We start from the raw sequence: 27360 nt of genomic DNA, 5'->3' as shown, positions 1-27360 counted from the left end.
AGTGACAGCCGCAGTTGCTTTCTTGACTCATGAGTTCCAAATCTTCCAAGAGAATCATGCGCATTTTGAAATGGAGAAGAAAGTGGGATCTGCACCTATCTGCACCTACATGTAAAATTATAGGTGATTGACATATTCAGTACTAGATTTGATGTCACTTGTCTGATTATCTGTAATGCTAACATTGAACTTGGTGATGTTCATGATTTCTCAGGATAGTTTTGTGACAGGTTGTAGTACAGTGTCATATGTTGGGATGCACACATTTTAAATTGCATGGAGGTGGATCTTGATCCTCCTGCATGCTTGTTTCTGGCTTTGAAGGGTTCTCTGAAAGTTACTTTTATCTGTCTTCACAGTGATGAACTTTAATGTTACCCTGTTGTAAGATCTCACATAATAAGGCATAGATTTTTGTTTGGTTTGGCAGTAGGCTTCTGTTTAAAATTCCTTTAATCTGTTCCCTGCATGCTTTTTCTATTAATTTTGATAGCTGATGGTTCTGTGGAGAATTTTACGTGAATTTATTGCACTACTAAAACCCATGCTTGTGACCTTCCCCTGTCTGAACTTGCTGAAAGTGAGGTTTTCAGCAAATGGCTGACTTTTGTCTTCTTTGGAGTTGTTTTCTTTTCCTCTTCAGTTAAGGAAAATAAGAAACAATTCATATACTAGATCTAAAGTTTCATTAAAATTGCTTATGCCCTATCTCAGGCATTTTAAGTGGGCCATCTGTCTAAACATCTTTCTTTCTTTCCCCCACCTTTTCCTGATCATTTCCTCGACTTATTCATGAGCCATGGGAGGGCTCCTTTGTAGTCTGCCTATATCTTGGGTCTGTCTACCACCACTGAATACATCTATGTGCTTTCATAACATAGCTTTTTGCCATGCTGGAATTTTTCTGAACTGGGTTCAGATGAATGGTCCACTTTCTGAGGGCTTTTTTCTGCTTACAAAGATGTGTATGCAGGTACTGACCTCAGCAGCTGTGGAATTCAGCAGATTATTCTGGATCGATTTACAGACCACTCACCGGGGAAGTTATGACTAGGCAGTTCTTCATGATTCTTTGACAGTTCTCACTCTTCTGAGGAGTAGTGCCAGTCTCAGAAACCAGCTCTTCAGTGTCTGCAGTATACTTTTGAATGGCCACTGCCCTAGCTTGAAGTCTGTGTGAAATGTGAGATGTTTCTGTTAGTAGCTGGGCATTTATATCATTGTCATTTATGTGTTTGCAGTAGTTTGGTAAGTTATGTGTATTAGAATTGAAATTAGTGAAAATCAGCAGTCACTTTTTCCCTGTAAGATATAAAAAGTTGGGTTTTATTGAGCAGATTGGTTCTGGCTCACTGGCTGCTGCTGGAAGTGGACAGGTCTTTCACGAGGGGAAGCCGAGCCCTGTGTATTATCATTGGGGTGACTGTGTGGAGCAGCTCCTCACTTTTGAGGAGGATTTGTAACTATTTTACCTTGGCTCTTTTCACTCTTTGCTGAATGATACCCAGGGCCTGGTGTCTGCTAGGCAAATGTTCTACCCTGAACTTCATAGACCATTTTGATCCATTTGGATTTGTATCAACAGGTACAATTTTTTTTAATTTAAAATAAAACTTTAGGTAGTTATTATTATCATGTTCATGCTTTTTGAATTGAAATTGGTGTTTAAAAAAAAACAAAACAAAACAAAACTATTATTGTTCTCTTAGAAATTCTGCAGAACCAGAGTACACATTCCTCCAGGTTTGTATCTGTGTCTACCCTGGTGCAATATTGTATGGCTCAGTAACTGGCATACATGCCCACATCATCTATTTTATTTACAGACAAAATCAAACTATATTTGAAGCCATGTAAAGCTAGAGAAACCCTAGTACTAGCCCTGCTTGGGGGGTCCTGCTTTCTGCTCTTCTTGGCACCTGCAGGTATTGCTTCTCAGTGGAACTGCTTTCATTCATTCTCTTAACAAAGCACCTTAGATGACATTGTTAAGAAAGTTACTCCAGGAGTAAGGTTCCCATCACCTGCCTGTTTCTGTGGGTTCTCAAGTGTATTACTGAGGAGAGAAGGAGCTCTGGACTTTCTCCCAGAAGCCTGTGTTCTTCCATAAGGTCCCTCCTGGGGCAAGCTACAACATATATGAAACAGATGTGGATCAAAATAAAGCAGTGGAAAAATAAATAATGGCTGGGTCCCGAGGAGACACAGCTCCGTCTCGACACCATCTGCCAGATCATTTTCTGTGGGAAAAAGCGTCCTGGCTAGAACAAGACATTAGGATCAGCAACTTCCCACCTCCTCTGCAGGCAAAGGATGGCTGCCTCACTGGAGAGGGCCTTCGCCCTCATTGACTGCCGCTGAATGTTAGGAAATACTACAGCGTATAGTGCTGGTTAAGTGGAAGGAAGGCAGCACAGTCACATGATCACTGAGGCAGGTATGAGGGTGGTACCCCTCAGGAAATTTGAGACAGAGGCGAGGGAAGCCAAAGCTGCTGTAATGGAAGGATTTCAGTCATGGGCCAAAACAAGAGGAGAGGCCTGGAGACGGGGCTAATCATGTTACCTTTGCATACCTTCATTTAATCCTCTGTGTGTGCCTATCAGTGCAGATACCATTGTTATTTTATTGTTTTATGAAGGAAATGCATCCTGTCAATTTGCTCAAGGTCAGAATCTAGGCAGAGCTCACTGCACTTTTGTGGTCAGCAGAGTCTGGTTCATAGCTGCTGTGCTTGGTCCTCCGCCTCCTGTTTGTTTCCTTAATTAGAGGAGCTGGTTCAACCAGACACACACGCCAGAGTAATTAGAAAAAGGGAAGCTACAAAAAACTGGGGCTTTCCTTTTAAGGACCTGAATGGTAAGAAGCTCAATTAAGAATTCACTGGTGTGAAGTAGAATGCCATAGAACTGTCATAATCAGGAAGAATGTAGTTTTATTATCAAAGAAAGATGTGAGAAGGCCACTTGACATAGTGGTATGGAGAGGAGCGGACCTGAGAGGAGGATGAGCCAGGAATGTAGCCTAGCAAGGCGACAACCCCAGGGAGCTCTTGGCACTTCAGACTGCTCTCTGCCCTGGGCATTGTAGCTACTGCATTCCTGTGGCCCTTCTGGTCTCCCCAGGAATGGGCTGGGCTGTAGCTCAATGGTAGGATTCTTGCTTAGTAGGCACAGAACCATGGGTTCCATCCCAACACTAGAAAAAATAAGTCAATAAATAAAAATAAGAAATGATAGTACTCCTTCTTGAGACCTACAGTCCAGTGGGGGAGACATGGATGTGACTTTTCCCTGTGAAATGCAGGTGCTAGAGTGAGGCTATGGCACACAGAGCACTCGTCTGCCTGCTTGATCATTACCTTCCTTTCCTCCCTTCCCTTTCTCTCCTGTGCTTGTCCTTAGGAAATCTTATTTATTTATTCTCTGTATGAAGCTCTGTGTAGATGAAATTCTAAACGGTCTTATTAAATAAGAAACACAGAGCCAAATAAAGAGTTAAAAGCCCAGAGATTGAACAGCAACCAAGAGCTAAGACCACCTTATCTTACCACTCACTGCTGTCCTTCCCCTGAGAGGAAGACCTTCTTCCTGTCGTCCTTCCCCTGAGAGAGAGACCTACTTCCTGTGTGTCTGTCTTTTTATTGCCTTTCTGTCCTGCCTTCTCATTGGCTGTAAACCCAACCACATGACTTCCTCATCACTACCTGTCTATACAGACCTCCAGCTCTCTATGATTGGTACTGGGATTAAAGGTGTGTGTCACCATGCTGGCTGTGTCTTTGAACACACAGAAACTTTGCCTGCTATGTGATTGGATTAAGGGCGTGTGCTACCACTACCAGACTTCTGCTAAATGGCTTGCTCTTAGCTCTGATCCCCAGGCAATTTTATTTATTAACATACAAATAAAATCACATTTCAGCACAAATAAAATATCACCACAGCTCTGGCCTCTGAAACAATTCTCTTTAGGTCACCTAACAGTGTCTTCCAAATTTCCTTCTGTAGGATTTGAGACAGTCATCATTAAGCAGATGGAGTTGACTGTCAGCGCAAATATCCTCTCACCTGCTAATCTCCCTTTACCAGGCCCGTAATTAGAGGGGACCTGAGAGTCAAGGCTGTTATGACTATGCTTTTTTTTTTTTTTTTTTTTTTAATACCAGGTAACACAATTCTTTTGAAATTTGAGAGGCTTGAGTGAAAATATAACCTACAACATTAAATTTAGATCCGTGGCTACAGCTAGAGCCTAGATACTAAAAAGTGCTAGCGTTAACAATGCTTTAAAGATATGAAGACTATAAATGTGTGACACTAGGTTTAATTTTGAAGTCATTACTTTTTAAAACAAAATTGTGGGGGCTTTTATATTTTTTTCTGGAAGCTTGACCTAGTTTTTCTTCCCCCATGTAACACCAACTGTACGTTTGTATGACAAGTCTAGCTTTGTTCAGAGATCTGGCAGCCTTGTGTGGATTCCAGGCTTACCAGAAAGCCAAGACTAGAGAAGACAGAAGACGTAGGCTATGTGCAAGATGGGAACCATGCTGGCTTCTCTTGGTGTTCAATGATAGGGTGCCAGTGTTTGTGAACTTGTAGGTCTTGAGGTTTAATGTAGCTTAGTGTCTGTCCTTATGGTTTCAGTCTAACTGATATGCTAAGGTAGGTTTGTTTGCAGTTGGAATTATGGAGGAACATTCTGTATTGTTTACAAGTAGAATAAGGTATTGTGGTTTATTCCTTTTAAAGAAATAAACTTTATTTTATTATTATTGTGTGTATGTATGTGTCTATGTGTGTATGTATGTATGTGTAGGTGGGGAGGTCAGAGGATAACCTTGGAGTCAATTCTCTTCTTCAACTTTTATGTGGATTCCAGGGATTGAATTCAGGTCCTCAGGCCTGTAAGGAAGCACCTTTACTCATTGAGAGATTTCACCTTCTTCATTCTTTACTGCAATTTTAGTTGTATCAACTACAAAGGGTAAATCAGCTGCAAATTTCTATGCCAAATTATGCTAATTCATTTTTTTTTGGTCTTGGAAACTTAACACACTTGTCACATTGTTTATTTTACTTTATTTAAAAATTCCTTGAATAGTTACCAAAAAATAATACTGCTTAAGAAAGATTAATTTGTGAAGGGCTGTCACAGTTACATAATTCAAGTTCATAACATGGAGCATGGATGATGTCTGTCTTAGTCAGTGTTCTATTGCTGTGAGGAGATACCATGACCATGGCAATTCTTAAAAGGAAAATATTTCATTGATGGGGCTCACTTACAGTTTCCAAGGTTCAGTCCATTATCATCATGACGGGGAGCATGGTGGCATGCAGGCAGATGTGGTGCTGGAGTAGTAGATGAGAGTCCTACATCTTGCAGGCAACAGGAAGTCCACTAAGAACCTGAACGGTATCCTGGGCATAGGAAACCTCAAAGCCAGCCCCACAGTGATGCGCTTCCTCCAACAAGGCCACACTTCCTAATAGTGCCACTCCCTATGAGATTTTGCGGGCCAATGACATTCAGATACCACAAAGGCTGTTTGATGAGGTGACAGTGCCACAATTACAATAGGAGGGCTGCTGTCGTCTTTGGAGTGTCTGCTTTTTAAAATCTCCCCAATTTATAGCTGAAAGCTGTTTTTCTAAGGGTGGGATTAGTAAAATGAAACACGAAGTGTGTTCTTGGACTCTTCTGCTCCACACACTAGTGTGAAAGGAAATTAGTTTATTGATAGAGAATAATACATAATTAACTCTTTTGCTTTCTTTTTGCTTCAGAGTGCCAGTTGTTAGAACAGATGCGGCTAAGTGGGAGCTCTCCATAAAGTTACACGATGAAGATCACACTGTCGTGGCGTCAAACAGTGGGTCGACTTTTGCTGTGAGTTTTGCTTGTTTATTTGGTAATCTTGAATTATCTAGGCAGTTAGAACCTGTTTAGCCTCTCCAGCGTCTCTTCACAGCCTCCAGCATAGCTCTGTGTTTGTCCTTATGAACTGAATTTAAATGGGACTTTTTTTGTCCTCTTATGCTAATTAGGGAACACATTCCTAGATTTAGCCATATTCTAAACTTCCTGATTCATTTTTCTTCAGTACCCACTGAAAAATTGTAGGTTTGCCTTTGTGTCAGAGATTAAGGTGCAAGAATCTGATTTAATCCCTCCCTTGGAAAAACTCCTCATGATCTGGCATGGAGTGTGTCTAAGCCACACCCTGTCAAGATTATTCCTATGAGCCCAAACTCCGTGTTTGTTTGCTATTTCATTTTAGAAACTCACGACCCCTGACTGTTCAAGCACTGTCTTTAGATTGTTCTTCCTATAAAATCCTCTCCTGCCTTACCTTTTATCTCATGAGGGAAACACTTTGAAATGAGTGCATTAAATCGGCTTGGAAAGATCCACCTTGGCATGTGACATAAAAAAAACCTGTTTCCTCATATTTTTCACCTGGATGCTGTATGATGCGTCATCCTCAGAAAGTAGCTTGGGTTCCTGTGGTGCCCTCCAACTTTCACATGTAGAGGTAGACTGAGCTGTTTCAGGCTGGCCTTGCAGGCAGGGTCAGTTAGGCATACTGGTGTGATGGCATCTTTTCTCCTCTCATTGAGAGAACTGTGGTTGTTTCCTTGGTTTCTTGCCATAGCTAGAACAAAATTAGCCTAAAGGTGACAGGGCAGGTTTGGCTTATTGACTTTAGAGAAAGTATGAGCTAAGACATGTTTGATTAGCTTGCAGTACAGCTCAGAGAATCCAGAGTTTTAGAGTTTACAATTTTTCCGGCATTTTAAACTTTGAAGATTTCAAATGGAGAGCACAGTGGGTAGAGACTTCCTACTAAAAGGGGAAAAATCTGTAGATGCAGCTAATCATCTTGCAGCCTCCTTCTGCTCCTGCCCTGCCCGCCATCCGCCCCAGGGGTGGCAGTTGTTCTGAAAGTGTCATGTGTCCTTGTATATACTCAGTGTGTGTTGGCTCTACAACAGTGAAAAGGAGCAACAGGAAAGTACACACACACACACACACACACACACACACACACACACACACACACGATACATTTGATTTGTACACAGAAAAATGTAACTAGTGCTAAATATATTAAACTGGATGTAAAACTATGAGAGGAATTTAGAAATGTTAATATGATTACAATGTCAACACTGCTCGTAGTGGTATATAGATTCAGTGCCGCCCCAAGATCGCAAGTTTCAGACCACCCTGGACTACATGATGAACTAATTGCTAGCTAAGCTGCATAGGGAGACACTGTGTCAGAAATGCAAAGCAACAGGCCTGGGGAGATGGCACATGGGTAAGAATTCTTGTTTCACAAGTGTGAGGAACTGAATTCTTCAGATCCCTCACATCCATGTAAAAAGAGCTGGGCAAGGCTGTGTAACCTTGCCTGTAACCCCAGTGCTGTAGGAGACAGAGGCAGGAGGATCCCTAGCACTTGCTGGCTTCCAGCCCGGCTCCAGTTTCAATGAGAGCCTGTCTCAAGGGAATAAGGCAAACAGTGATAGAGGAGCACCTGACATCTTCCTCTGGCCTCTTTGTATATGCATGAGTATCTTAGTCTTCTATTGCTGAGAAGAGACACCATGACCAAGTAACTCTTATAGAGGAAAACATTTAATTGGGAGCTTTCTTACAGAGTCCATTACATCATGGTGGGAGCATTGTGGCATGAAGGCAAGTTGTACATCATGTTCTTGGTGGGGAAGGAGGTGACAGACACATACTGGGCCTGGCATGGGCTTTTGAAATCTCAAAGCCCACCCCAGTGACATACTTTCTCCAATAAGACCACATTTTCTAATCTTTTTAATCCTTTCAAATGGTGCTACTCCCTGGTGACTAAGCATGAAAGTATATGTGCCTATGGGGCCCATTCTTCTTCAAACCATCACTGTGGGCATGTACACCCATGAAAACACACACACACACACACACACACACACACACACACCACACATTGAAAAAAATGGGGACTGGATATGAATAGATACTTCTTAAAAAGAGAAATCAAGTGCCCAAGAAGCACAAGAAAATACTCAGTCTCACCATCATGAGAGAAATGGCAAGTTGAGTGACCAGTACAGTGAGGCACCTCCCCCACCCATGGGGCTAGTCTGTGACTGTTTGACTGTGTTCTGACAAATAAAGCTTGTTGGAGTCAGAGGGTAAAGCTAGCCACTAGCTGACCAAAATTAACCGCAGACGTTTTGAGGATTGTAGACAGATAGGAGACAGGAAGTAGTAAGGTGGGCTTGAGAGAGGATCTAGGCCCCTTTGGAGGAAGGAGCAGAAGAGGTTGGAGGTGACTGGTGGATGCTCCCTGCTTCTCTGATCTTTCAGGCTTTTACCCTGATAGCTGATTCCCGATTTTTTATTGGTAAAGACTAATTAGTTAAGGCTTCAGGAAGGTGTTGGCAAGGAAACAGAAAAAGACAAGTGTTAGGCAGGGTTGGAGCATGGAAACCCTTGATCTCTGTTGGCATGCGTGCCACAGCCACTATGGGAAATGATACAGGACTTGTAAACACTAAGAAGCCACACCATAGGAAGCAAATCCTCAAAACATTTTTGCACACATGTGCTCATAGCAGCATTATTCACAGTAGCAGAAATAAAACTATCCAATATCTACTAATGGGTCAGTGGACAGGCAAAATGTGGGACCTCCACACAAGTGGGAATTACCCAGCCCTAAAAAGGAAGGACATTCTGATATATGCTAGAAGAAGGACCTTGAGAACACTATGCCAAGTGAAGTAAGTCACTCAGAGGACACATGCCATGGGACCCACCAACATGAAGTCCCTAAAGCATTCAAATGTTATAGAGACAAAAAGTTGAGTGGTGGTTGCCAAGCACCGGAAGAAATGAAAGGAGGGTCCAGACCTGGTGGTGCCTGCCTTTACTGCCAGCCCTTGTAGGGTGGAGGTAGAAAGATTAGGACCCTGAGGCCAGCCTGTGCTTTGGGATCTTGTGGTAGTATTGTGTTCCCCAAATATTGTGTACCCTAATAAACTTATCTGGGGTCAGAGACAGAACAGCCACAATATTAAACATAGAGGATAGGCAGTGGTAGCACACGCCTTCAATCCCAGCACTTGGGAGGCAGAGCTAGGCAGAAATCCATGTGTTCAAGGATACAGCCAAGCATGATGACTCAGGCCTTTAATCCCAGAAAGCAAGCCTTTAATCCCAGGGAATGATGGCAGAAAGCAGAAAGGTATATAAGGCGTGAGGACCAGAAACTAGAAGCATTTGGCCGGATAAGCCTTTAGGCTTTGAGCAGCAGTTCAGCTGAGACACATTCGGATGAGGACTGAGAGGCTTCCAGTCTGAGGAAACAGGATCAGCTGAGAAACTGTTGAGGTGAGGTAGCTGTGGCTTATTCTGTTTCTCTGGTCTTCCAGCATTCACCCCAATACCTGGCTCAGGTTTGATTTTATTAATAAGAACTTTTAAGATTCTTACTACAGGATCTTGTCTCAAAAAAAATTTTTTTTTTTATAAAATAAAATCAACTAAATGAAGTTTTAAAAAAGATGGTGGGGTGGGGAGGGGTGGGCAGTTACTGTTGTAAGAGTACAAATTTTCAACTGTGTAAGGTGAAGTGTTTTAGAGGTATTTGGTGAAAGTTCATGAGTATATGCATTGAGTGCATAGCACAAGTAGAAGCTATACTCAGCAACTCACTTTGGTGTTCCTATGAAGACATAGGCTCTCAGGTCAAAGTCTGGGATTAGTGAAGGCAACTGTGAACTCAGCCGCCAGGATGAGCAATAGAATTGACTAGGAGTGTGAAACCCCTGAACACACATGGTGGGAATGCTAGCCAGTCTTTCACAACATCGAACTCCAAAGTGAGGACACTCAGCTGAGTTCATATATAATAATATTCTGGATTCCTGAGCTCCGCCCACTTCTCTCTTGTGCAGTATAATATAAAACTGGTTAGAACAGCACAAGAAACACAAAGATTAGTGTGTTTGTTGCTTTAACAATGAAGAACTGAATTTATATTGAAGACCATTCATTTTGAAGAAAAATGTCCAAGTGGTCCTGATAGGTAAGCAAATTGGGTTAGAAATGTGATCCTCCAGTGGCAGGCACGTGACCACTACACGGGCACATTGAATGTTTTGCCTGGTGTTTGCCTGATATCAACTGCTCATAAGTAATACGTAGGAGTAGATATTCCTGCCTACTAGGGCCAGTGGCAGCGACCTTTATAAAGACGCTCCGGCTGCTACTTAAGATAAACAAGGTTAGAGAGCTGGATTAGCGGGGAGGAGTGCTCCCTGCTAGTCCGAGGACCCGAGTTCCACCCCGTGAACCTACATAAGAAGCTAGATATGGTGACACAAATCCATCATCCCTGCAAGAGACAGAGGCAGGAGGGTTGCCCAGGAGCCCAAAAGCCAGCTAGGCCAGAGCACAAAACAGCACAGAAGCAAGAGAGAATGCCTCAGCAAGACAAAGAGAGCCCGGTGTTCATTGTTGCTCTCTAATCTCTGCCAGACACCATGGCATGAACAACCCCAACCCTGTCACTATCAATCAACCAACTTTCCAAAGAGTATCCAAAATTCCTAAACCATCCATGGTCTATTAATGTAATCTTCATACTAATGAATAAAAATTTAAATGGTCAAAGTAATACTTAGAGTTGCTGGTCAAAGAATAATTTCCTACTATTTTAAAATTTAAGATAAAATTCAAATTTAAGGTTAGCATATAAAGTTCTGGTATTCATTTTGATACTATCATTCATACTTTGTTGAAATTTCTTCACCTTTTCCACTGCCTTCCTCTACTTTTTATGATTCTCTTCTACCCCCTAAAAAGCCCTTTGTGCTTTTAAATTCTTTATAGTTAATTTTCCTAACTTAGGTTCAGTTTTTTTTTTATTAAGAGAACAAAATATTTTCAATAAGCATAAACTGCTTCATTAAATTAAAGTTAGAGTCCCCCCGTTTCAAGTTATATGTAGATACAATTTGTTGTATTGAATTTAAAAGGCTGAGCGTGGCGGTAGGTTAGCACTTCCTAGCATGCATAGGACCCTGCTAGCGCTCGTGTAATGAACAGCAGAGACCCACATCTGGACTGGCAGTGTGAGGTGCTCCATGGGCTTACTCCTCAGCAGAGTCGCCATCATTGTGAGCGTGATGACGGGCTCTGTTTGTAGGTGCTAGGTGGTTGTGTGTAGAACATAGTAAGGAATCAACTAAGAAACTATCATGAAAAGTGAGTTCAGTGTGGGTGCAAAATCAAGTCAGTTAAACCTCTCTTCACTTGCAGTAGCAACTACACAGTAAAAACAGTTCCATTAGCAAGAATATCAAAAGAATGTGATATGGAGGAGTAAGTACAATAACAGTGTGTAACATACATGGTGAAATGCACAAGTCATTGGAAAAGAATGAAGGAGAAAGCGCAGCCTCCTGGTCCAAGAACTGTTTAGAAAGATGGCATGCACTGCTTCTTCATGATCTAAAGACTCCTGTCGTTCCTGAGTCAAGCTGTGGTTTTGACAGACCCTAACATTCACATGGAAGCTTAAAGATCTAGGATTGCCAAAACTCTTCAAAACAAGCATGAGGATGGATAAGTCACATTTTCACCCTCAGTGTATTGAACTATAGTGTAGTCCTTACATAAAGGTTGTCTGCTGGTATAGAACAGAGAATAGGGAAATCATCTGACTGTTGGTAAATACTGGCTGCCTAATTTGAGGGCGATTCCCAAAGCCATCAGATAAATAAGTGTATGGTGGTTTGATTTAGGAGGTGATGATGTGTCTGCTGGGCTGTTTGCCTACTAAGTATATGCTCCACCACTGAGCTCCATTCCTACTCTAAATTGCTGTTTTACAGAGATGCCAAAATAACTCAGCAAATGGAGGGATATCCACATACACTGAATGAAGCTGAACTCCTTCCTCATATTGAGTTAATATGCAAAATTTAACCAAAATGAATTAATCTTTAAATGCAAGAGCTAAACCATTTTTCTGACTTTATATGTTACTATATTTTCATAGATGACACCAAAAAAGCATAAGAAACACAAGAAAAAATGATTAAATAATCAGTATTTATCTAAATTAAAATGCTTACTTCAAAAGACACCAACAAGAAATTATAGACAAACCCACAGAATGGTAAAACCCATTTACAAACTGAAAAGAACTTGTGTTAAAAATTTCTAAAGAACACACTTTATAAAGACAAGAAATTCAGGTTTAAAATGAGTGAAGACCCTGAGTACACTCCAGAGAGTATAGCCCTGTCAGTCAAAGGCAGGTCTGTACCACAACACTTCCAGGACGAACAAATCAAAAGGGTGAATACAGAAACTTGCTGTCTGCTCGGGTGGGAGACGTAGAGAAACCAGTACCCTCATGTACTGGGTTAGTCTGAGACACAGTGCCTTGGACTTTCTCAGACAGTTAAACATCTAGGTTATCCAGAACCTTGGCCCAGTTCTGTCATGAGGATTTAGTCTTGTATATTCACGTAAGTACTTATATCCTTATTACTATGATGGACATATTTAAACTTTGAAATCATATTAAATTTTTCAAATAATGGTTACAGGACCAGATGCCAGCATCGTAATGGGAATTAAAGGGAATATATGTATTCATTTAGCCTTTCTGCAAAATAATTTGATGGCATTCATAAAAGACCTTTAAAAGATTCATATCCACTGGTGTACTACTAATTCTACGCTTAAGAACTGTGTCCCAAGAAAGTGATGAGATATTACTGGTATCAGCTTAATGTTTTATTTAATAAAAAGTTTAACAAAGTTTAACCCCATGGAAAGAGTCTGCATTTACTGGGTAAAGAGAAGGCAGACTTGGAAGTAACTAAAATACAACAATAAACACCTTCCTAGAGATGGCTACAAGCATTTAATCACATGACAGCTGTCCTAGTTAGGGTTACTATTGCTGTGATGAAACACCATGACCAAAGCCAGTTGGGGAGGAAAGGGTTTATTTGGCTTATGCTTTCACATGGTACTCTAATTGTTGAAGGAAGTCAGAACAGGAACTCTAGCAGGGTAGAAACCACAAGGCAGGAGTTGATGCAGAGATTGCAGAGGAGTACTGCTTACTGGCTTACTCTCCACGGTGTGCTCAGCCTGTTTTCTTACAGAACCCAGGACCATCAGCCCTATCACTGTCCCTACCCATAATAGGCTGGGCCCTCCCTCATCAATCACTAAATAAGAAAATGCCCTACAGGCTTGCCCACAGCCTCATCTTTTGAGGCATTTTCTCAATGGAAACTACCTCCTATAGGACGACTCTAGCTTATGCCAAGTTGACATAAAACTAGGCAGCACAAGAACCAAAAAAAGCTCTAAGCTGCCTGGATGAGGAGAAGTATCTGGAGGAAAAGGAGGCCTTCGGAGGTATGACTAGTGACAATTTAGAACACACTGCATGTGTGAGCAGGGACTGACGTCGAATCACATCTATGAGGAAAACACTGGAGTATGGCAGGGTGGGAGAGCAAAGTCTGTTGAAATGTCAAAGACATTTTTGTGGGGTCGGGGAGTGTTTGCCTGTCTGTATGTCTGTACACCATGTACATGCCTGCTGCTCACAGAGGCTAAAAGAGAGTGTTGGATCCCCTGGAATTGGAGTTACAGAGGGGTATGTGCCACCAAATGGGTGCTAGGAATTGAACCTAAGTCCTCTGTAAGAGCAACCAGTGTTCTTTACCTCTGAGCCATCTCTCCAGCCCCCCTGAGACATCTTTAATCTGTAATAAGTTTAATTTCTTAAAAAAATTATTGCATTTCCTTTATTTATTTTATATGTACACTCAAACATGTGGAAGTCAGAGGACACTTAGTGGGGAGTTGGTTTTCTCCTTCCACCATGTGGGTCCCAGGAATTAAAATCAAGTTGTCAGGCTTGAGAAGAGACCTTACCCGCTGAGCCATTTCACCAACTTAAAAAAAAATGGTGTGTGTGTGTGTGTGTGTGTGTGTGTGTGCTCGCTCGTGCACCCTCGCATTCACGCATGCATGCATGTGGAGGTCAACCTTCAGGACTTTTGTGGGAGCCCACAGAGGCTATCCAGTGAGACCTTACTCAGGGTCAGAGAATCTGGGCTTGCTTTACCCAGCAGGTCTGCATGATGAGATGATTTTGCCACAGACATGTTTACCAGGTGTTTGGAAGGTGTGCACTTGGCTGTGTGGTGTGCTTTGATCTAGCAGGGGGAGGTCTTTTGCGCCTCCCTTTGGCATTGTTATAAAAAGCCCTTTTGAATAAACGAGGTTGTTGGGTATTGACCCAGGCCCTCCCAAAGCTGTTCTGTGTTTCTGTCTTTCTTCTCATCGTCTAGGTCTCTCTTTCTTTCTTTTATTTTTTCCTTTTATTTTATTTTACAATACCATTCAGTTCTACATATCACCACAGATTTCCTTGTTCTCCCCCCTCCTGCCCCTCTCCCTTCCCCCCAGCCTACCCCCCCATTCCCACCTCCTCGAGGGCAAAGCCTCCCCCGAGGTCTGAGATTGTAGGTCTCTCTTTCTATCTGATATTTTCTTATCCCTCTCTTCTCTGCCTAAGAACCCTTCAAAAGGTGGGGGCTGGATTCCCATAGACGTGGTTCTCACCACTCTGTGGCTCTCGTACTGAACTTGATGGGTCAGGCTGGGCATCGTGGACTTTCACCCACTGAGCTCTCTTGTTGGTCCTGTTTTTTAGTTTAAGTTTATTTTATTATTGTAGGGGGACACGTGGGTGCGTGGAGGTCAGGGACAACTTTCAGGAGTTGTCCTCTCCTGTTACCTGTGTTCTTCCTTTGTGGCTTCCCAGGGTTGAACTCAGGTCATGAGGCTTGTATAGGAAGTGTTTTTTGCCCTCAGCCATCTTACCAGCCCTAATTCCTTAGTGTGTGTTTTCTTAATTTGACTGTTATTTGTGCACACCGTGGTTTGTAACTACATTGTTTATAAAGTTATTTTCACCTATTCATAAATATTTTGCTGAAGCAACTGATTACTTGGATCTATGTTTGCTGAAACCTTATGTTGCCCTGTGGGCAGCACTTCACATGCCTGATCTTATTCAGTTTGTGGAGTCGCCCGGATAGATACAGAGAAGTTCAGAAGCTCAGAGCCATCATCGAGTAGATTTGACTCTGCTGGACTGTGGGCACATCGTTGTCAATGTGAGGGACAGTGATGCAGCATGAGGGAAGCTGGTGGAGGTGCAGCTCAGAGGCCAAGTGCCCACCTAGCAGGCATGCAGACCCGAACTCAATCCCCACCGCCACGCACAACTTTTAAAATTTTTCGTGTGTGTGTGTGTGTGTGTGTGTGTGTGTGTGTGTGTGTGTGTGTGTGTGTGTGTACTTGCCTGCTAGCATTTGTGGGCACACCCGTGCTATAGAAGCACAGCTGTGGTTCTCTCAGATTGGTCCCTGTGATTGAGCTCAACTCATCAGGCTTAGTAGTATGTACTTTTATCCTCTGAGCCATCTCAACAACCCCCCCAAAATCTTTTAAAAGTATTTATAAACCTTACTATTTATAAATGTTAATATTGTGATAAGTAATGATGTTTAGCATTGCTTGAATAATTTTATACAAGTAAATAGATTTTGCAGAGCTGTGTAAGGTTTGAGAACGCCATTCACGTCTAAAGTGGTTTAAACTCTCATTTTGTTTTCTTAATGATGTTCATTTTGGTTGATTCAAAATTATCTTTGGATGCCTGTGGTGGAGGGAGGGAAATGTTGTAGAGTATTCATATCATTTAAATTACTACCCTGTATTTTTCTTCACAAAGAAAAGATACAGTGATGAACATAAGGATAAAAAATAATAATTACATATGGATGCATAATAAGAAATAATTGCATCCTTCTTGTTTGACGTTTTCTTCCTCTGATAGACCCAACCTTTCCCCTTTGTTCTGCCTCTGTTTACTTTGTTCTAGACTTCTAAACTGAGAACACATTCCACCAGATTGTTTTGACATTTAAAGAACATTTTGGAAATTTGTTTTTTAGGGAGAGCCATGTGAGCAGTTTTGTAAAATGCCATTTTAAAAACCAAACATGAATGAACTTAGAATACCTACTAAATGCTTTTTCAAAATAAGACCATTTAAAAAAGATGTATTTATTTCTGTTTCATGTATATGGTGTTTTGCTTGCTTGTATGTATGTTTATGCCACTTGTGTGCCTGGTGCTTACGAGGAATCACACCTGGAACTGGATGGTTGTGAGCCACTATGTGGGTTTGGGAAGTTGAATCTGGGTCTTCTGGAAGGATAGCCAGTGCTCTTAACCACACAACCATCACTCAAGCCTCCTTGCCTTTTTTTTTTTTTTTTATTGTAAATGTTAACTAAAGAATCAAATATCTCTTAACAAAATTACCTCATCTCTGTCCCTTTTATAATAGTGGGAAATGCTGAGAGATGTGGCTACTGTGGATTTTATGGGACTATGTGACTCACAGGGTTCATGGTTGTTTTGATGCACTGCTTACTCTGATCTGAAACATGTAGACTACGGTAGATTTGAACTCATAGCAATCCTCCCTTTTCAGCTGCCTATGTCTTGGAATTACAGCTGTATATCACTGCATCCAGCTTCAGTTGCCTTTTTGAATATTTTACTTTCAAATATCTTTCTTATAATGATAAGCTATTGCCACATCTACCATTTTATTTTCCTTTTCGGTAGTTTTTAGGAAAGACTCTTACTCTGGGATGGACAAAGACATTAATAAATAAGGCCAGTTAGCCACTACATTTATGACAACTTTAGCCTTTTCATTTAAAAATTATCTGTGACTCAAATTCATGTTTGGCAAATGGAAAAGAACATTTTTTCCAGTAGTGCTTGAAAACAGATATTCCATGTTCAAGCAGATCTTATAATCAAATGGTGTGATCTTGCCCTGAAATATGACTTTTGCATGTGACAGAAAATTGAGGTTGGGTTTTTGAAGTTATCCAACATACTTAAACTGTTTGCTTCTATTTTTCTTTTAACATGAATTAAATGTTTTGATTACATGAACTACTTGTCAGGCAAGTTTTTGTGTGTAGCTATCCCCCTCAAATAATTTAAAAAAGGATTTTAAACAAAGCAGAATTTAAAATAATGTATTTGAAGAAATTATCTTTTTGACGAATTTTTACAAAGTGCATTCAGCAAGAAGTTAATTTTCTTGAAAAATTTTTTCCAATTGAAAAAAAATTAGGAAAATAAATCTTTTTTTTCCTCTTCAAGATATTTATCAGGAGACATTGCCTGAGGCCTGTTTTGTTTTTGTTTGTGTGTTCAGTCTTTATTGACTTTGGTCTTGGACAGGTACATGCATGCATGCTGTGCATGTTGATGCTGCCTTTGTCAGCCTTGCTCGGCTCCTTCCCTTTCACCCCCTCTCCCCGTCTCCGCCTCCACACAAGTCCTCTTTCCACATTCACATCATTTTAGATTAGCGTATATGGTGTTAGATTTCATTATGACATTTCAAACAAAATGAGCTTTTAGTGTCCCCCCTTCATGCTATAGAAGTATAATATGTCAAGTTGTTCTGCCCAGAACATCCTATGTGAGGCTAGTCAGAGAGCCAGCAGGCAGGGGGAAAGTCCTTTGCATGTCAGATGAAAATGTTGAATGCTGGTTTATAGTGGGGCAAATGTGAATCCCTCGTGGACATGTAAGAACAGGCACCAGCCTACTCACACAAATGCAGGGTAAGATGATGGAGAGAAACCATTTTCCATATACAGTTTGGCAAAAATGAAAATTTTGATAGTTCCCTGATTTCATATGATATTTCCCTGGCTACTGGCCAGTCAGCGTTTTATTAAACCAGTGTACAAGAGCATTATCCCACAGCAATTATGGAAAAATAAGTGCTGATACATTATGGGTGCACTGATTCAAAACCCACAGGAAGCAATTTGACAGGGGGAGTCTTGTAGTCAGGTGTGTGGAACACACTGGTAACCCCAACACTCATGAGTTGGGTAGAAACAACATTTGTTCAAGCTCAGGCTGGGCTACATAGCAAGATCCTGTCTCAAAAATCAACCAGCCAACAAGCATAAGTCCAAATTGTCACCTTATGTTCAAATGTAGGAAGTTTAAGAAAATGTCCATAGCAGTATTATTTGTAATGGCAGAGGATTCAAACAGCTCAAAAGCCAAGCCTGTTAATAGTTAATAACATTGGCAATGTGTAGCTGAAGCTTTAACAGCTAAAAGGATTTCACTGCTCTGACACTGCTGTAGCTGAAGTTTTTTCTAGTCCTGCATGGCCCACAGTCAGGACAAATCTCTCTCACCCACCAGTGCAGCTGTCTCCCATTTCTCAGGTAATATTATATCCTTCTGAGGTGTTTCATGTAGTTGAAGACTAGATAGTTATAATTTCCTTAGTTATGATAAAAGATAAGTTATATATGAAACCTTAGACTCACAAATGTAGGAAAGATAGGATATCTTCTTTAATTTTGCCAAATACAAATAGATTAGATATTATAAACAGATTAGATATTGTAACTGTAATTCTTGCTTGATAATTGTTTTATTATCTGTAATTTTACTATGTGAAAGTTAAAACCTTCCTTTTGAAAAAAAGAAAAGGGGAAGTGCTGTGGGATGTTCTGTATGTTAAATGTGTTGCTCTGATTGGTTAATAAATAAAGCACCGATTGGCATGTAGCCAGGCAGGAAGTATAGGTGGGACAAGCAGAGAAGAGAATTCTGGGAACAGGAAGGCTGAGTCAGGAGACTCTGCCAGCTGCCACCATGAGTACCAACATGTAAGATACTGGTAAGCCACAAGCCATGTGGCAAGGTATAGATTAATAGAAATGGGTTAATTTAAGATAGAAGAACTAGATAACAACAAGCCTGCCAAGGCCACTCAGTTTGTAAGCAATATAAGTCTCTGTGTGTTTACTCAGTTGGGTCTGAGTGGCTGTGGGACTGGTGGGTGAGAGAGATTTGTCCTGACTGTGGGCCAGGCAGGACTAGAGAAAACTTCAGCTACAGCAATGTCAGAGCAGTGAAATCCTTTTAGCTGTTAAAAATGATTGTGAGTCCATCCTACCCAATAAAAGCAAAGTATATTCACTGGTACTCTCTCCCACACCCAAGAGAAAGAGTATGTTAGGACAGGTGTGGTGGTGCATGCCTTTAATTTCAGTAGTCCAGAGTCAGGGGCAGGCATATCTCGGTGAGTTCCAGGCCAGCCTAGGCCACATGGTGAGATTCTGTCTTGAGGGGGAAAAATAGATGTGTATGCTTATTATGAGAATAGAATATCTTCAGAAGGAGCCACGAGAAAGTGGTAACTGTGGGTTGTCCTGATGCTTGGGAGCTGGTTGCCTGTCCATACAGTGCCTTTGGCCATCCAGGTAAGCACTCAGATAAGCTCCTGGTTCATTAGAGCTACTGGAAATGGGTAGAGCCACAAAGTACAGTTTCTGAAACCCTTTCAGCTGGAACTCTGAACTTGAAAGTGGTTTGTAGAGAGCACAGAATAGGTTATGTTTTAAGGACTCATCCAAATTAGTCAGGGAAAGAGTGAAAACACATTTGGACACTAGCTGCGAAGCCCCCTTTCCTTCTGAGGTGTATAAACCACTTCAAGAGATGACTTTGCAGATAGCTCTCTGAAGATTGTTCTTGGGCTTCTAGAATTGGTGGTGGTTTTACTGAGTATTTCAGGGAATAAGGTGGTTCAAGGCAGAAGGTCCCAAAGTCACTTGCTGCACTCCTGTCCCTCCCCTACCAGGAGACCAACAAGCTGACAAACATCCTTTCAAAGCAAACACCGCCAGGTAGCTTGACATCTGATGAAGGGAGTCAAATAAACAAGACTGTGGAAAAATCAAGCCCACAGAGTAACTCACACAGCATGACCTGTTTACATTTTAAATGTAGCCTTTCCAGTGGGTATCATAATCTGCTTTTCAGCCAGAAGACTGAATTTTCATAAAAATGTGAGGTTCCTGCCCATGTAATCTGGAAAATTGCCCATCTAATTGGGTGCAAGGCTGCACCTGCACCCTCTTAAATGGCTCAGGCATGTTGTGCTTAAGAGCCAAGTTGCTTGTTACGGCACTAAGGGAGGAAGAAAAATAAGCTACAGACCCTGAGTCCCTGTTACTCTGGAGATGAAAAGCACTAAGTGGGGTTGGTGGTTACCATGTTAGAGTTGGCAAATACTGTGATTAAGACTTCAACTAGGTTTTAGTATTATGGTCAGGTTTCCGACACTTTATGAAGGATTTAATTTCAGGTATAATGCTTACTGTTGACACAAGATATCCAGCTTTAGTTCAAGTCATTTAACTTTATAATCTGTTCTAAAATATATGCAGTAGTAGGGTAGCATCTTTAGATACTGATCAAATTTTTATAATAGATTTATTAACAATTATTTTTTAAATTTTGCTTATATGTGTATTTCCATCCCAAGTTTTTTGAGACAGGGTTTCACTGTGTAGCCCAGGGTGGCTTTAAACTTGAGCAAACCTATCAGCCTCCTTTGTGCTGAGATTCAGAGGTCACCACCATTCTTGGCTCAATTCTGATATCATATTTCTGTATCTCAAACTTATTTACAAATTAAATGAACATTGAAACCATCTGTTGAAATGCCCCTGAGTTTATACAGTTACTATTCTGTCATCATTGTTTACTGTGCTCTGTGACACAGGCACTAGAGAAACAGTGGTAGTCAAGAGAGATGATGTATCTGACTTCCCAAATCTGTTGAGGGTGACAAGCAAGTAAATGATGATAGGGAGAGTGGGTATTATGGAGAACAGACAGGGGCTCCGCAAACTTGGACATGAAGATGGGTGGGGACTTTCAAAGGGAAACTAGCCAGCCTGAGACCTATGGAAGGCAGTGGTGGATGGCACAGGGCATAAGGTCACAATTTTGAAGGCTTATGCAAGATGTATAAAGAGAATTAAAGTGAGGAAATGGAAGAAGCTGTGTACGGTTGTGGGAAGCTAGGTATCTGGGATCGGCAGGCAGTGAGGGGTAGGATTAGCAGCTTCCTATCTGTGGATGCCAGTTGAGCTTATGAACCTGTTGGGGATTGACCTGAAAGGCAGTGGAGACCACAGAAAGCCTTCCTTTCTGCAGGACATCTGACGGTGATCCCGTTAGAAAGACCACAGTGTCTCCTTTCTAGTGAATATGTTAGAGAGGCCCCACTGCAGTGAGGGAGGGCTGCGAGGAGGCTAGAGAAACTGAATGGAGGATGTGTGAGCCTTGAAAATGGTGTCTCCACAGTAGAGAAAAGTGGACCAGTATAAGAGGGACTTAAAATTGGCACAAGCTAAAGAGGGATATTGATAATACCAGCATTTCTGGAGTAGTAACACTAACTGCTGTCTGTGGGCTCAGCAAGGCCAAGAAATGGATGTGCAGGGCATCACTTAGTGAGGATAACAATGTATGTGATCTACTCTAATCTTGACAGCACTCTAGGAAGAATAAAGACTATTCTGTCTGCTGTAAATGGAAGGAAACTGACCTGCAGAGAGATTAGCAGCCTTTTCTACAGTCAGAACTTAGAGTAGAGTAGAGATTGAGTCTCAGAATCTGGCTCTGGTTCCTGAGTTCACACCGGAAGCTGTCTCACCACAACCCTATAATGAAGAGCAAGAGAACCTAGGGGTATTGGGCAGCTGGCTGAATGACGGTGGCATTTGCTGAAATGTGTGCAGAGGGATCAGGGATGATGAAGGCAACTGCAGACCTGTTGGGAGAACCTGGCAGTGTTCACTGGGTTGTTGCAAGTGAAGTTCTATGGCCCAAGAGAGCGTTCAGTAGAAGTTTGACCTCCAACTGCATAAAAACCATTTGGAGGATGGGAAAGAATTGAGAGAAGTGAAGAGGGCCAAGGAATGTTAGACCTGGGTCCACTAAAGTTGTCAACAAGGAACAGAGAATACTAGGGGGGAAAGCAATTGTAGAGTGTCACCCTGGTTCAAAGCCACCAAAACCAAAGGAAGAAGAAAAAAGACTAAGCTCTGTCCGTTGATTTTAGCAAAAAGAGTTGAGAGCAATTTCAATGATGTAACAAGGACAGAAATGGAATATTAGAGTTGAGGTGGGAGTATTGTGGCATGAATCATTCTTCTAAGAAAGATGAGAAGTTGAGTGTAAAAGGCAGAGTGCACCAGAGTATTCAGGTAGGACTTTTTACTTGAAATTGGAGCTTTCTTAAAGCGAGTAATGGGCCACGAGGGGGGGGGTGCTTGAAGATTAAGAGGTGTGGGGAGATGAGTAGAGCTACAGAGAGGCAGGAGGAAGTGGAGATGAGGGAAAGTAGCAATTTCTCATCCTCTGGTGGCTGCTCTGGTGGAGAAGATGGGGGATGCTATGACTGCAGAGAGGGGTGTGGTGTGGTCCTGAAGTGGTGCTTAACATTGGCAAGAATTGACTTCCACAGAAGAGAGGAAGGTGACACATCCTCTAAGCGTCTGGTTCAGGAATGGGTGCAGTTAGCACGAGCTGTGTGCTTAGACTGCGGATGGGAGGGCGTCCCACATACCTGAAGCAGGGCAGACAGAGGAGAGGTGGGGTGGGGTGGGGGTTGTGTGTGGTAAACTTGGACACAGCACATCCTGACAGCATTTTAAGCTATGGGTTTTGATTTTATTTTGAAGTTATTTATCATTTTGGCCATCACTTATATGCAAAATTTATTAGGTATGTTGTAGAGAATACTATTGGCCAAGAAAAAATTCCAGAAGCCTAAATAAATAAATAAATAAATAAGTAAATAAATAAATAAATAAATAAATAAATAAATTCAAATTAACATATTGTAAAGATGATATGTGTTTTCTTTATTGTTACATTTTTAGTAAACTCATTTGGTTGTTTTGAGGGTTGCTGAGGATAACTCAGGACCTTTTAAGTGCTATGAAGATACTGTGCTACTAAACTATCCTATTGGTTCTGAAACTTTAAAAAAATCTTTACATTGAAAAGCATATTAATTTTTTAGTATTGCATTAAATTTTCATTGATGTTATTAGTAAGGTTTAGTGGAACTTCATTGGTTAGCTTCTGGTAAATAGTGTATTTTATCATGGTGAAATGAATTTAATTTTTTACACTTATTTTTTCTGTGAGTGTCTGTATAGTTCTGTATATGTGTGCATGTGTGTATGTGTGTATCTGTCTGTATGGAGGTCAGAAGACATTTGTGGGAGACAGTTCTGGGGATCAGACTCTGTTAGTTTTTTTTTTTTTAACTCTTTACTCTTTGCTCCTTTGAGGGCCTGCCACCCAGCTCCCAAATAATCACACACAGAGGCTTATTCTTAATTATAAGTGCCTGGCCTTAGCTTGGTTTATTTCTAACCAGCTTCTCTTAAGTTAATTTATCCCATCTATCTTTTACCTCTGGGCTTTTACCTTTCTCTATTTCTGTATACCTTTTCTTTCCTTCTTATTCTGTGTCTGGCTCTGTAGCTGGGAGGCTGAGTGACTGGCCCCTGAAGTCCTCCTCTTCTGTTCTCTTGCTCCTTCTTCCCTCCCAGATTTCTCCTATTTCTTCTTTCTGCCTGCCACTCCCACCTATCCTTTCTCCTGCCTCGCTATTGGCTGTTCAGCACTTTATTAGACCACCAAGTGTTTTAGACAGGCAAAGTAACACAGCTTCACAGAGTTATGCATTCACAGAGAATGCAACACATCTTTGCATCATTAAAACAAATGTTCCACAGTATAAACAAATATAGCACATCTTAAAATTATATTCTACAACAAGACTCATGTGGCCATACCTGGCCACAGCAAGCACCTTTGCCTGGTGAGTCTCTTTCAGCTCTTGGAATGCATTTTTTTTAATAGAATATCATGTAGTCATTTCTGAAGGCAAGCTCCAAATTAAAATGTTTAGATTTATAAATTACTTGCTAAAATAACATTAGGATATTGAAAGCGTATAATGAGTACATCTTGTTGGGACTGAAGAAATGCTCAGTAGTTAAGAGCACATATTGCTCTTGGAGAAGACCAGAGGTTGGTTTCCAGCCCTCACATTAGGCCACTCACAACCCCTTGATAACTACAGCTTTAGAAGATCTGATGGCCACTTCTGGTATTATAGGGCAACTGCATTCATGTATACATATCCCTACAGAGATATACACTCATACACATAATTAAAAAATAAACTACATTCTTGTGTGTGCTGGACAGTTTTATGTCAATGTACACAAGCTAATGTCATCTGAGAAGGAGGAAACTTCAGTTAAGAAAATGTCTCCATAAGATTGGGCTGCAGAAAAGACTGTAGGGTATTTTTTAAATTAGTGATCGATGGAGGCGGCCCATCCCATTGCGGGTGGTGCCATCCCTGGGCTCTTTAAGAAAGCAGGCTGAGCAAGTCAGGGCAAGCAAGCCAGTAAGTAATACTCCTCTACCACCTAAGTATCAGCTCCTGCCTCCAGGTTCCTGTCCTGTTTGAGTTCCTGTCCTGACTTCCTTACATGATGAATAGGGATGTGGAAGTGTAAGCCAAATATCCCCCTCCCCCCCCCCACACACAACTTGCTTTCTGGTCATGGTGTTTCATCACAGCAATAGAAACCCAGAATAAGACAAGTTTGTACTAGGATATTGGAGTATTGCTATGACAGACCTCACCATGTTTTGGGTAAGATCATTTAAGGACTTTGGAACTTTGGGCTACAAAAGCCATTGAGTTTTGAGAGCTCAGTAGGCTGTTCTGTAGGAATTTGGAAGACAAGAATGTTGAGAGCAGTGCAGAAGATGGAGGCCTGGCTTTTGAAGTTTCAGAGAGAAGTTTAAAGACTGTTGGGACCATTTGTTATTTTGAATTAAGATTCTGTGGTTCTGGTGAGCTGGGGCTGAAGAGTCAGCTATGATTAACAAGAGACCAGCACCGTTGATGTGAAACCTTTGCGTTACTGGCATTGAGCTGGAGCTAAGAAATTAACAGTGATTAAGAAGAGTCCAGCATCGATGAGGTGAAATCTTCTGGGAAGTGTTTCCTGAGAGTCAGCACACAGGCTGTGTTTTAGAGGGCCTTTGATGATGAACCGTGCTATGAAAATGTGAGTTAAACAAACCCTTCCCTCCCCATGTGGTTGTGGTGTTTCCTCATAGCAATAGTAATCCTAACTAACTTTGCGATATTCCAAATTTCTTCACACTCTTTAAAAAAAGACAAAGTAAAAGTGTTAATCTAAAGGTTTTAAATTTTATTTCTGTGTCGAGGGCACACTTGTGCCCTGGGTGCCAGAGGACTGCTTGCCAGAGCTGGATCTCTCCTCCCTACCACGTGAAGTCCTGGGGTTGGACTCAGTCCCTCAGGCTTGGAATCAAGTGCCTTCCCTCTTGAGCCATCTCACTAGCCTTGCGATTTTATGTTGTTGTTGTTTTGTTTTCTTTTTAATTTTATAGTTTAATTTAATCTTTCATATCAGCCACGGATTCCCCTGTGTTTTGTTTTCTTTTAGCAGAAAAAAGGAAAGAAAATCAAAAGGTATCTGTCTTACATAAAGTACATGATTTTGGGTTGGTGAGATTGCTCAGTGGTTAGGAGCACTTGGTATGGAAGTCTAACAAACTGAGTTTGGTCTCCCATTCCTGTGGTGGGAGTGGGGGGTGACTCCTGAAAGTTCCTTTGGCTTCCACGGGTGCACCCGGCACATGCGCACCCACACTCAGTAATAATAAAGAACACAATTCCCATCTTAAAAAGTCAAATTTGGAGACTATTACATTCAAGCTGATTAGTCTTGATTGTGATTAGAAAAAAATACTCAGCAAAGCAAATGCAAACTAATACTATGTTTGGACATAGAAGTACCTGGAAAAGTACAAAAAAAAATTTATGGACAGAATTGTGGGGCCAAGGTGCAAGGACTTCATGTGAGAAGGAAATAGTGTTCACGGGGCAGCCGGTCCATCTAAATATATTACCTGCCTATCTAGATTTTTTTTTTTTCTGTAGCCTATTGTAGTGAGAAAATGTATCTTTTCCTTCTACCCTTCTAAGTTCTCAGCTGCTGCCCCTGTAACAAAAAACAAATTAACAAGGGGGGAAGCACACACATTTATTTAACAGCATTTGTACTTGACACAGGAGATTTCATGAGGAATTGAAGACCCAAAGAAAATTTCCAGACTGAGTTTTAGTGGAGAGGCATGGGGAATGTGGTAGGATGGGCTGTCTGAGGGAAGGTTGGTAACTGGGACAGTAAGCAAGCCCGATGGAGACTCCTCTTGTGGGGCTTTGGAGGGAAGAGTGCTCTTTCCCCTTCTGGGGAAGGGAAGCTGTCTCTCATACAGTCTCATGACCTGCTTCAGGGAAGGTCACAGAGTCCTTCCGGCACCTGCCATTTCTCTCATTCCTAAAGCTTAAAATATTCCATATGCCAAGGTGCATATTTTGGAGTAGCTTATACCTACCCACTGGCTGTGGAGTGAACTTCCCAAGTTTTTAAAGGATGTTACAGCTGCTCCTGCTCATATATGTATTGATATTTTGTTTACTTAGTTACACAATATGTTTAACAGCATTGATTGATATTCAGGACCTTTAAAAACTGCAGTCCAGAATGTTGGTAGAGTGCATCAAGCTTTAAAGTTTTGAATTTAGGAACATATTGTAAACCTGTTTCATTTAGCTACTTTAATTTTCATATTTCATTTTTAAAATTTTCCTGCTCTGCCCTGCTGGCGGTAGAGCCCAGGCCTTGTGCACGCTAAGCAGACACTCTCCCCCAAGCTGCACCCTGAGCCCTTTACCTTGTTTCTCATATGCCAGGCTGTAACTGGCACTCATGGGAATTGAATGCACACCTTTCTTGCAAATGGTACTTCTTAAGTACTGGGGTTCCCCCTATTTAGATAATAGGGTAATTTCTGTTACCGAATGTAAAGTATTTGGTGTATATTCCCGGCAGTATTTTAAAGTAATGATGTCAGTGGAGAAAGCCATCTGTTTTACTCTTTGCCACACTTTGCCTTTTTCTCTGTCTGTGCTGTGGCAGTGCATGCTTGTGTCCAGGCAGTCATCCTCTACTGTGAAATTTCCTTTGAGTTGGCATTAATTTACTCATCTGTCATGGGGTGCCCAGATTTGGAGATTCAGAGGAAGTGGCAAAGAAGTTTTTAGTTGTGCAAGTAACCAAGTTGTATTTCAATCTAATCTGTCTTCCTGAAATCACATTTGAAGAAAAGTGCCACAGGATAGTAGAGCTGTTGGTAGAAGCCGAGGCCAGCTCCTCTCTTGACAGGAGAGAGCACTCAGGGGAA

At 41.4% G+C, this 27360-nt stretch overlaps 1 protein-coding gene across 1 annotated transcript in view; it reads left to right on the top strand.

Moving 5' to 3' along the window:
* Nucleotides 1–27360, top strand: part of Pcca (propionyl-CoA carboxylase subunit alpha) — a 359306-nt gene that overhangs the window by 210015 nt on the left and 121931 nt on the right. Inside the window, exon 19 of the mRNA XM_028868277.2 lies at nt 5793–5895. Coding sequence (XP_028724110.1) covers nt 5793–5895 — 103 coding nt within the window. The remainder of the gene's footprint in view (nt 1–5792; nt 5896–27360) is intronic.

Source organism: Peromyscus leucopus, chromosome 9, assembly GCF_004664715.2.
Source record: "Peromyscus leucopus breed LL Stock chromosome 9, UCI_PerLeu_2.1, whole genome shotgun sequence".
In the NCBI taxonomy this organism is placed as follows: domain Eukaryota; kingdom Metazoa; phylum Chordata; class Mammalia; order Rodentia; family Cricetidae; genus Peromyscus; species Peromyscus leucopus.
Note: the sequence above shows the minus strand (reverse complement) of the source record. Positions and strands in the feature narration are given on the sequence as shown.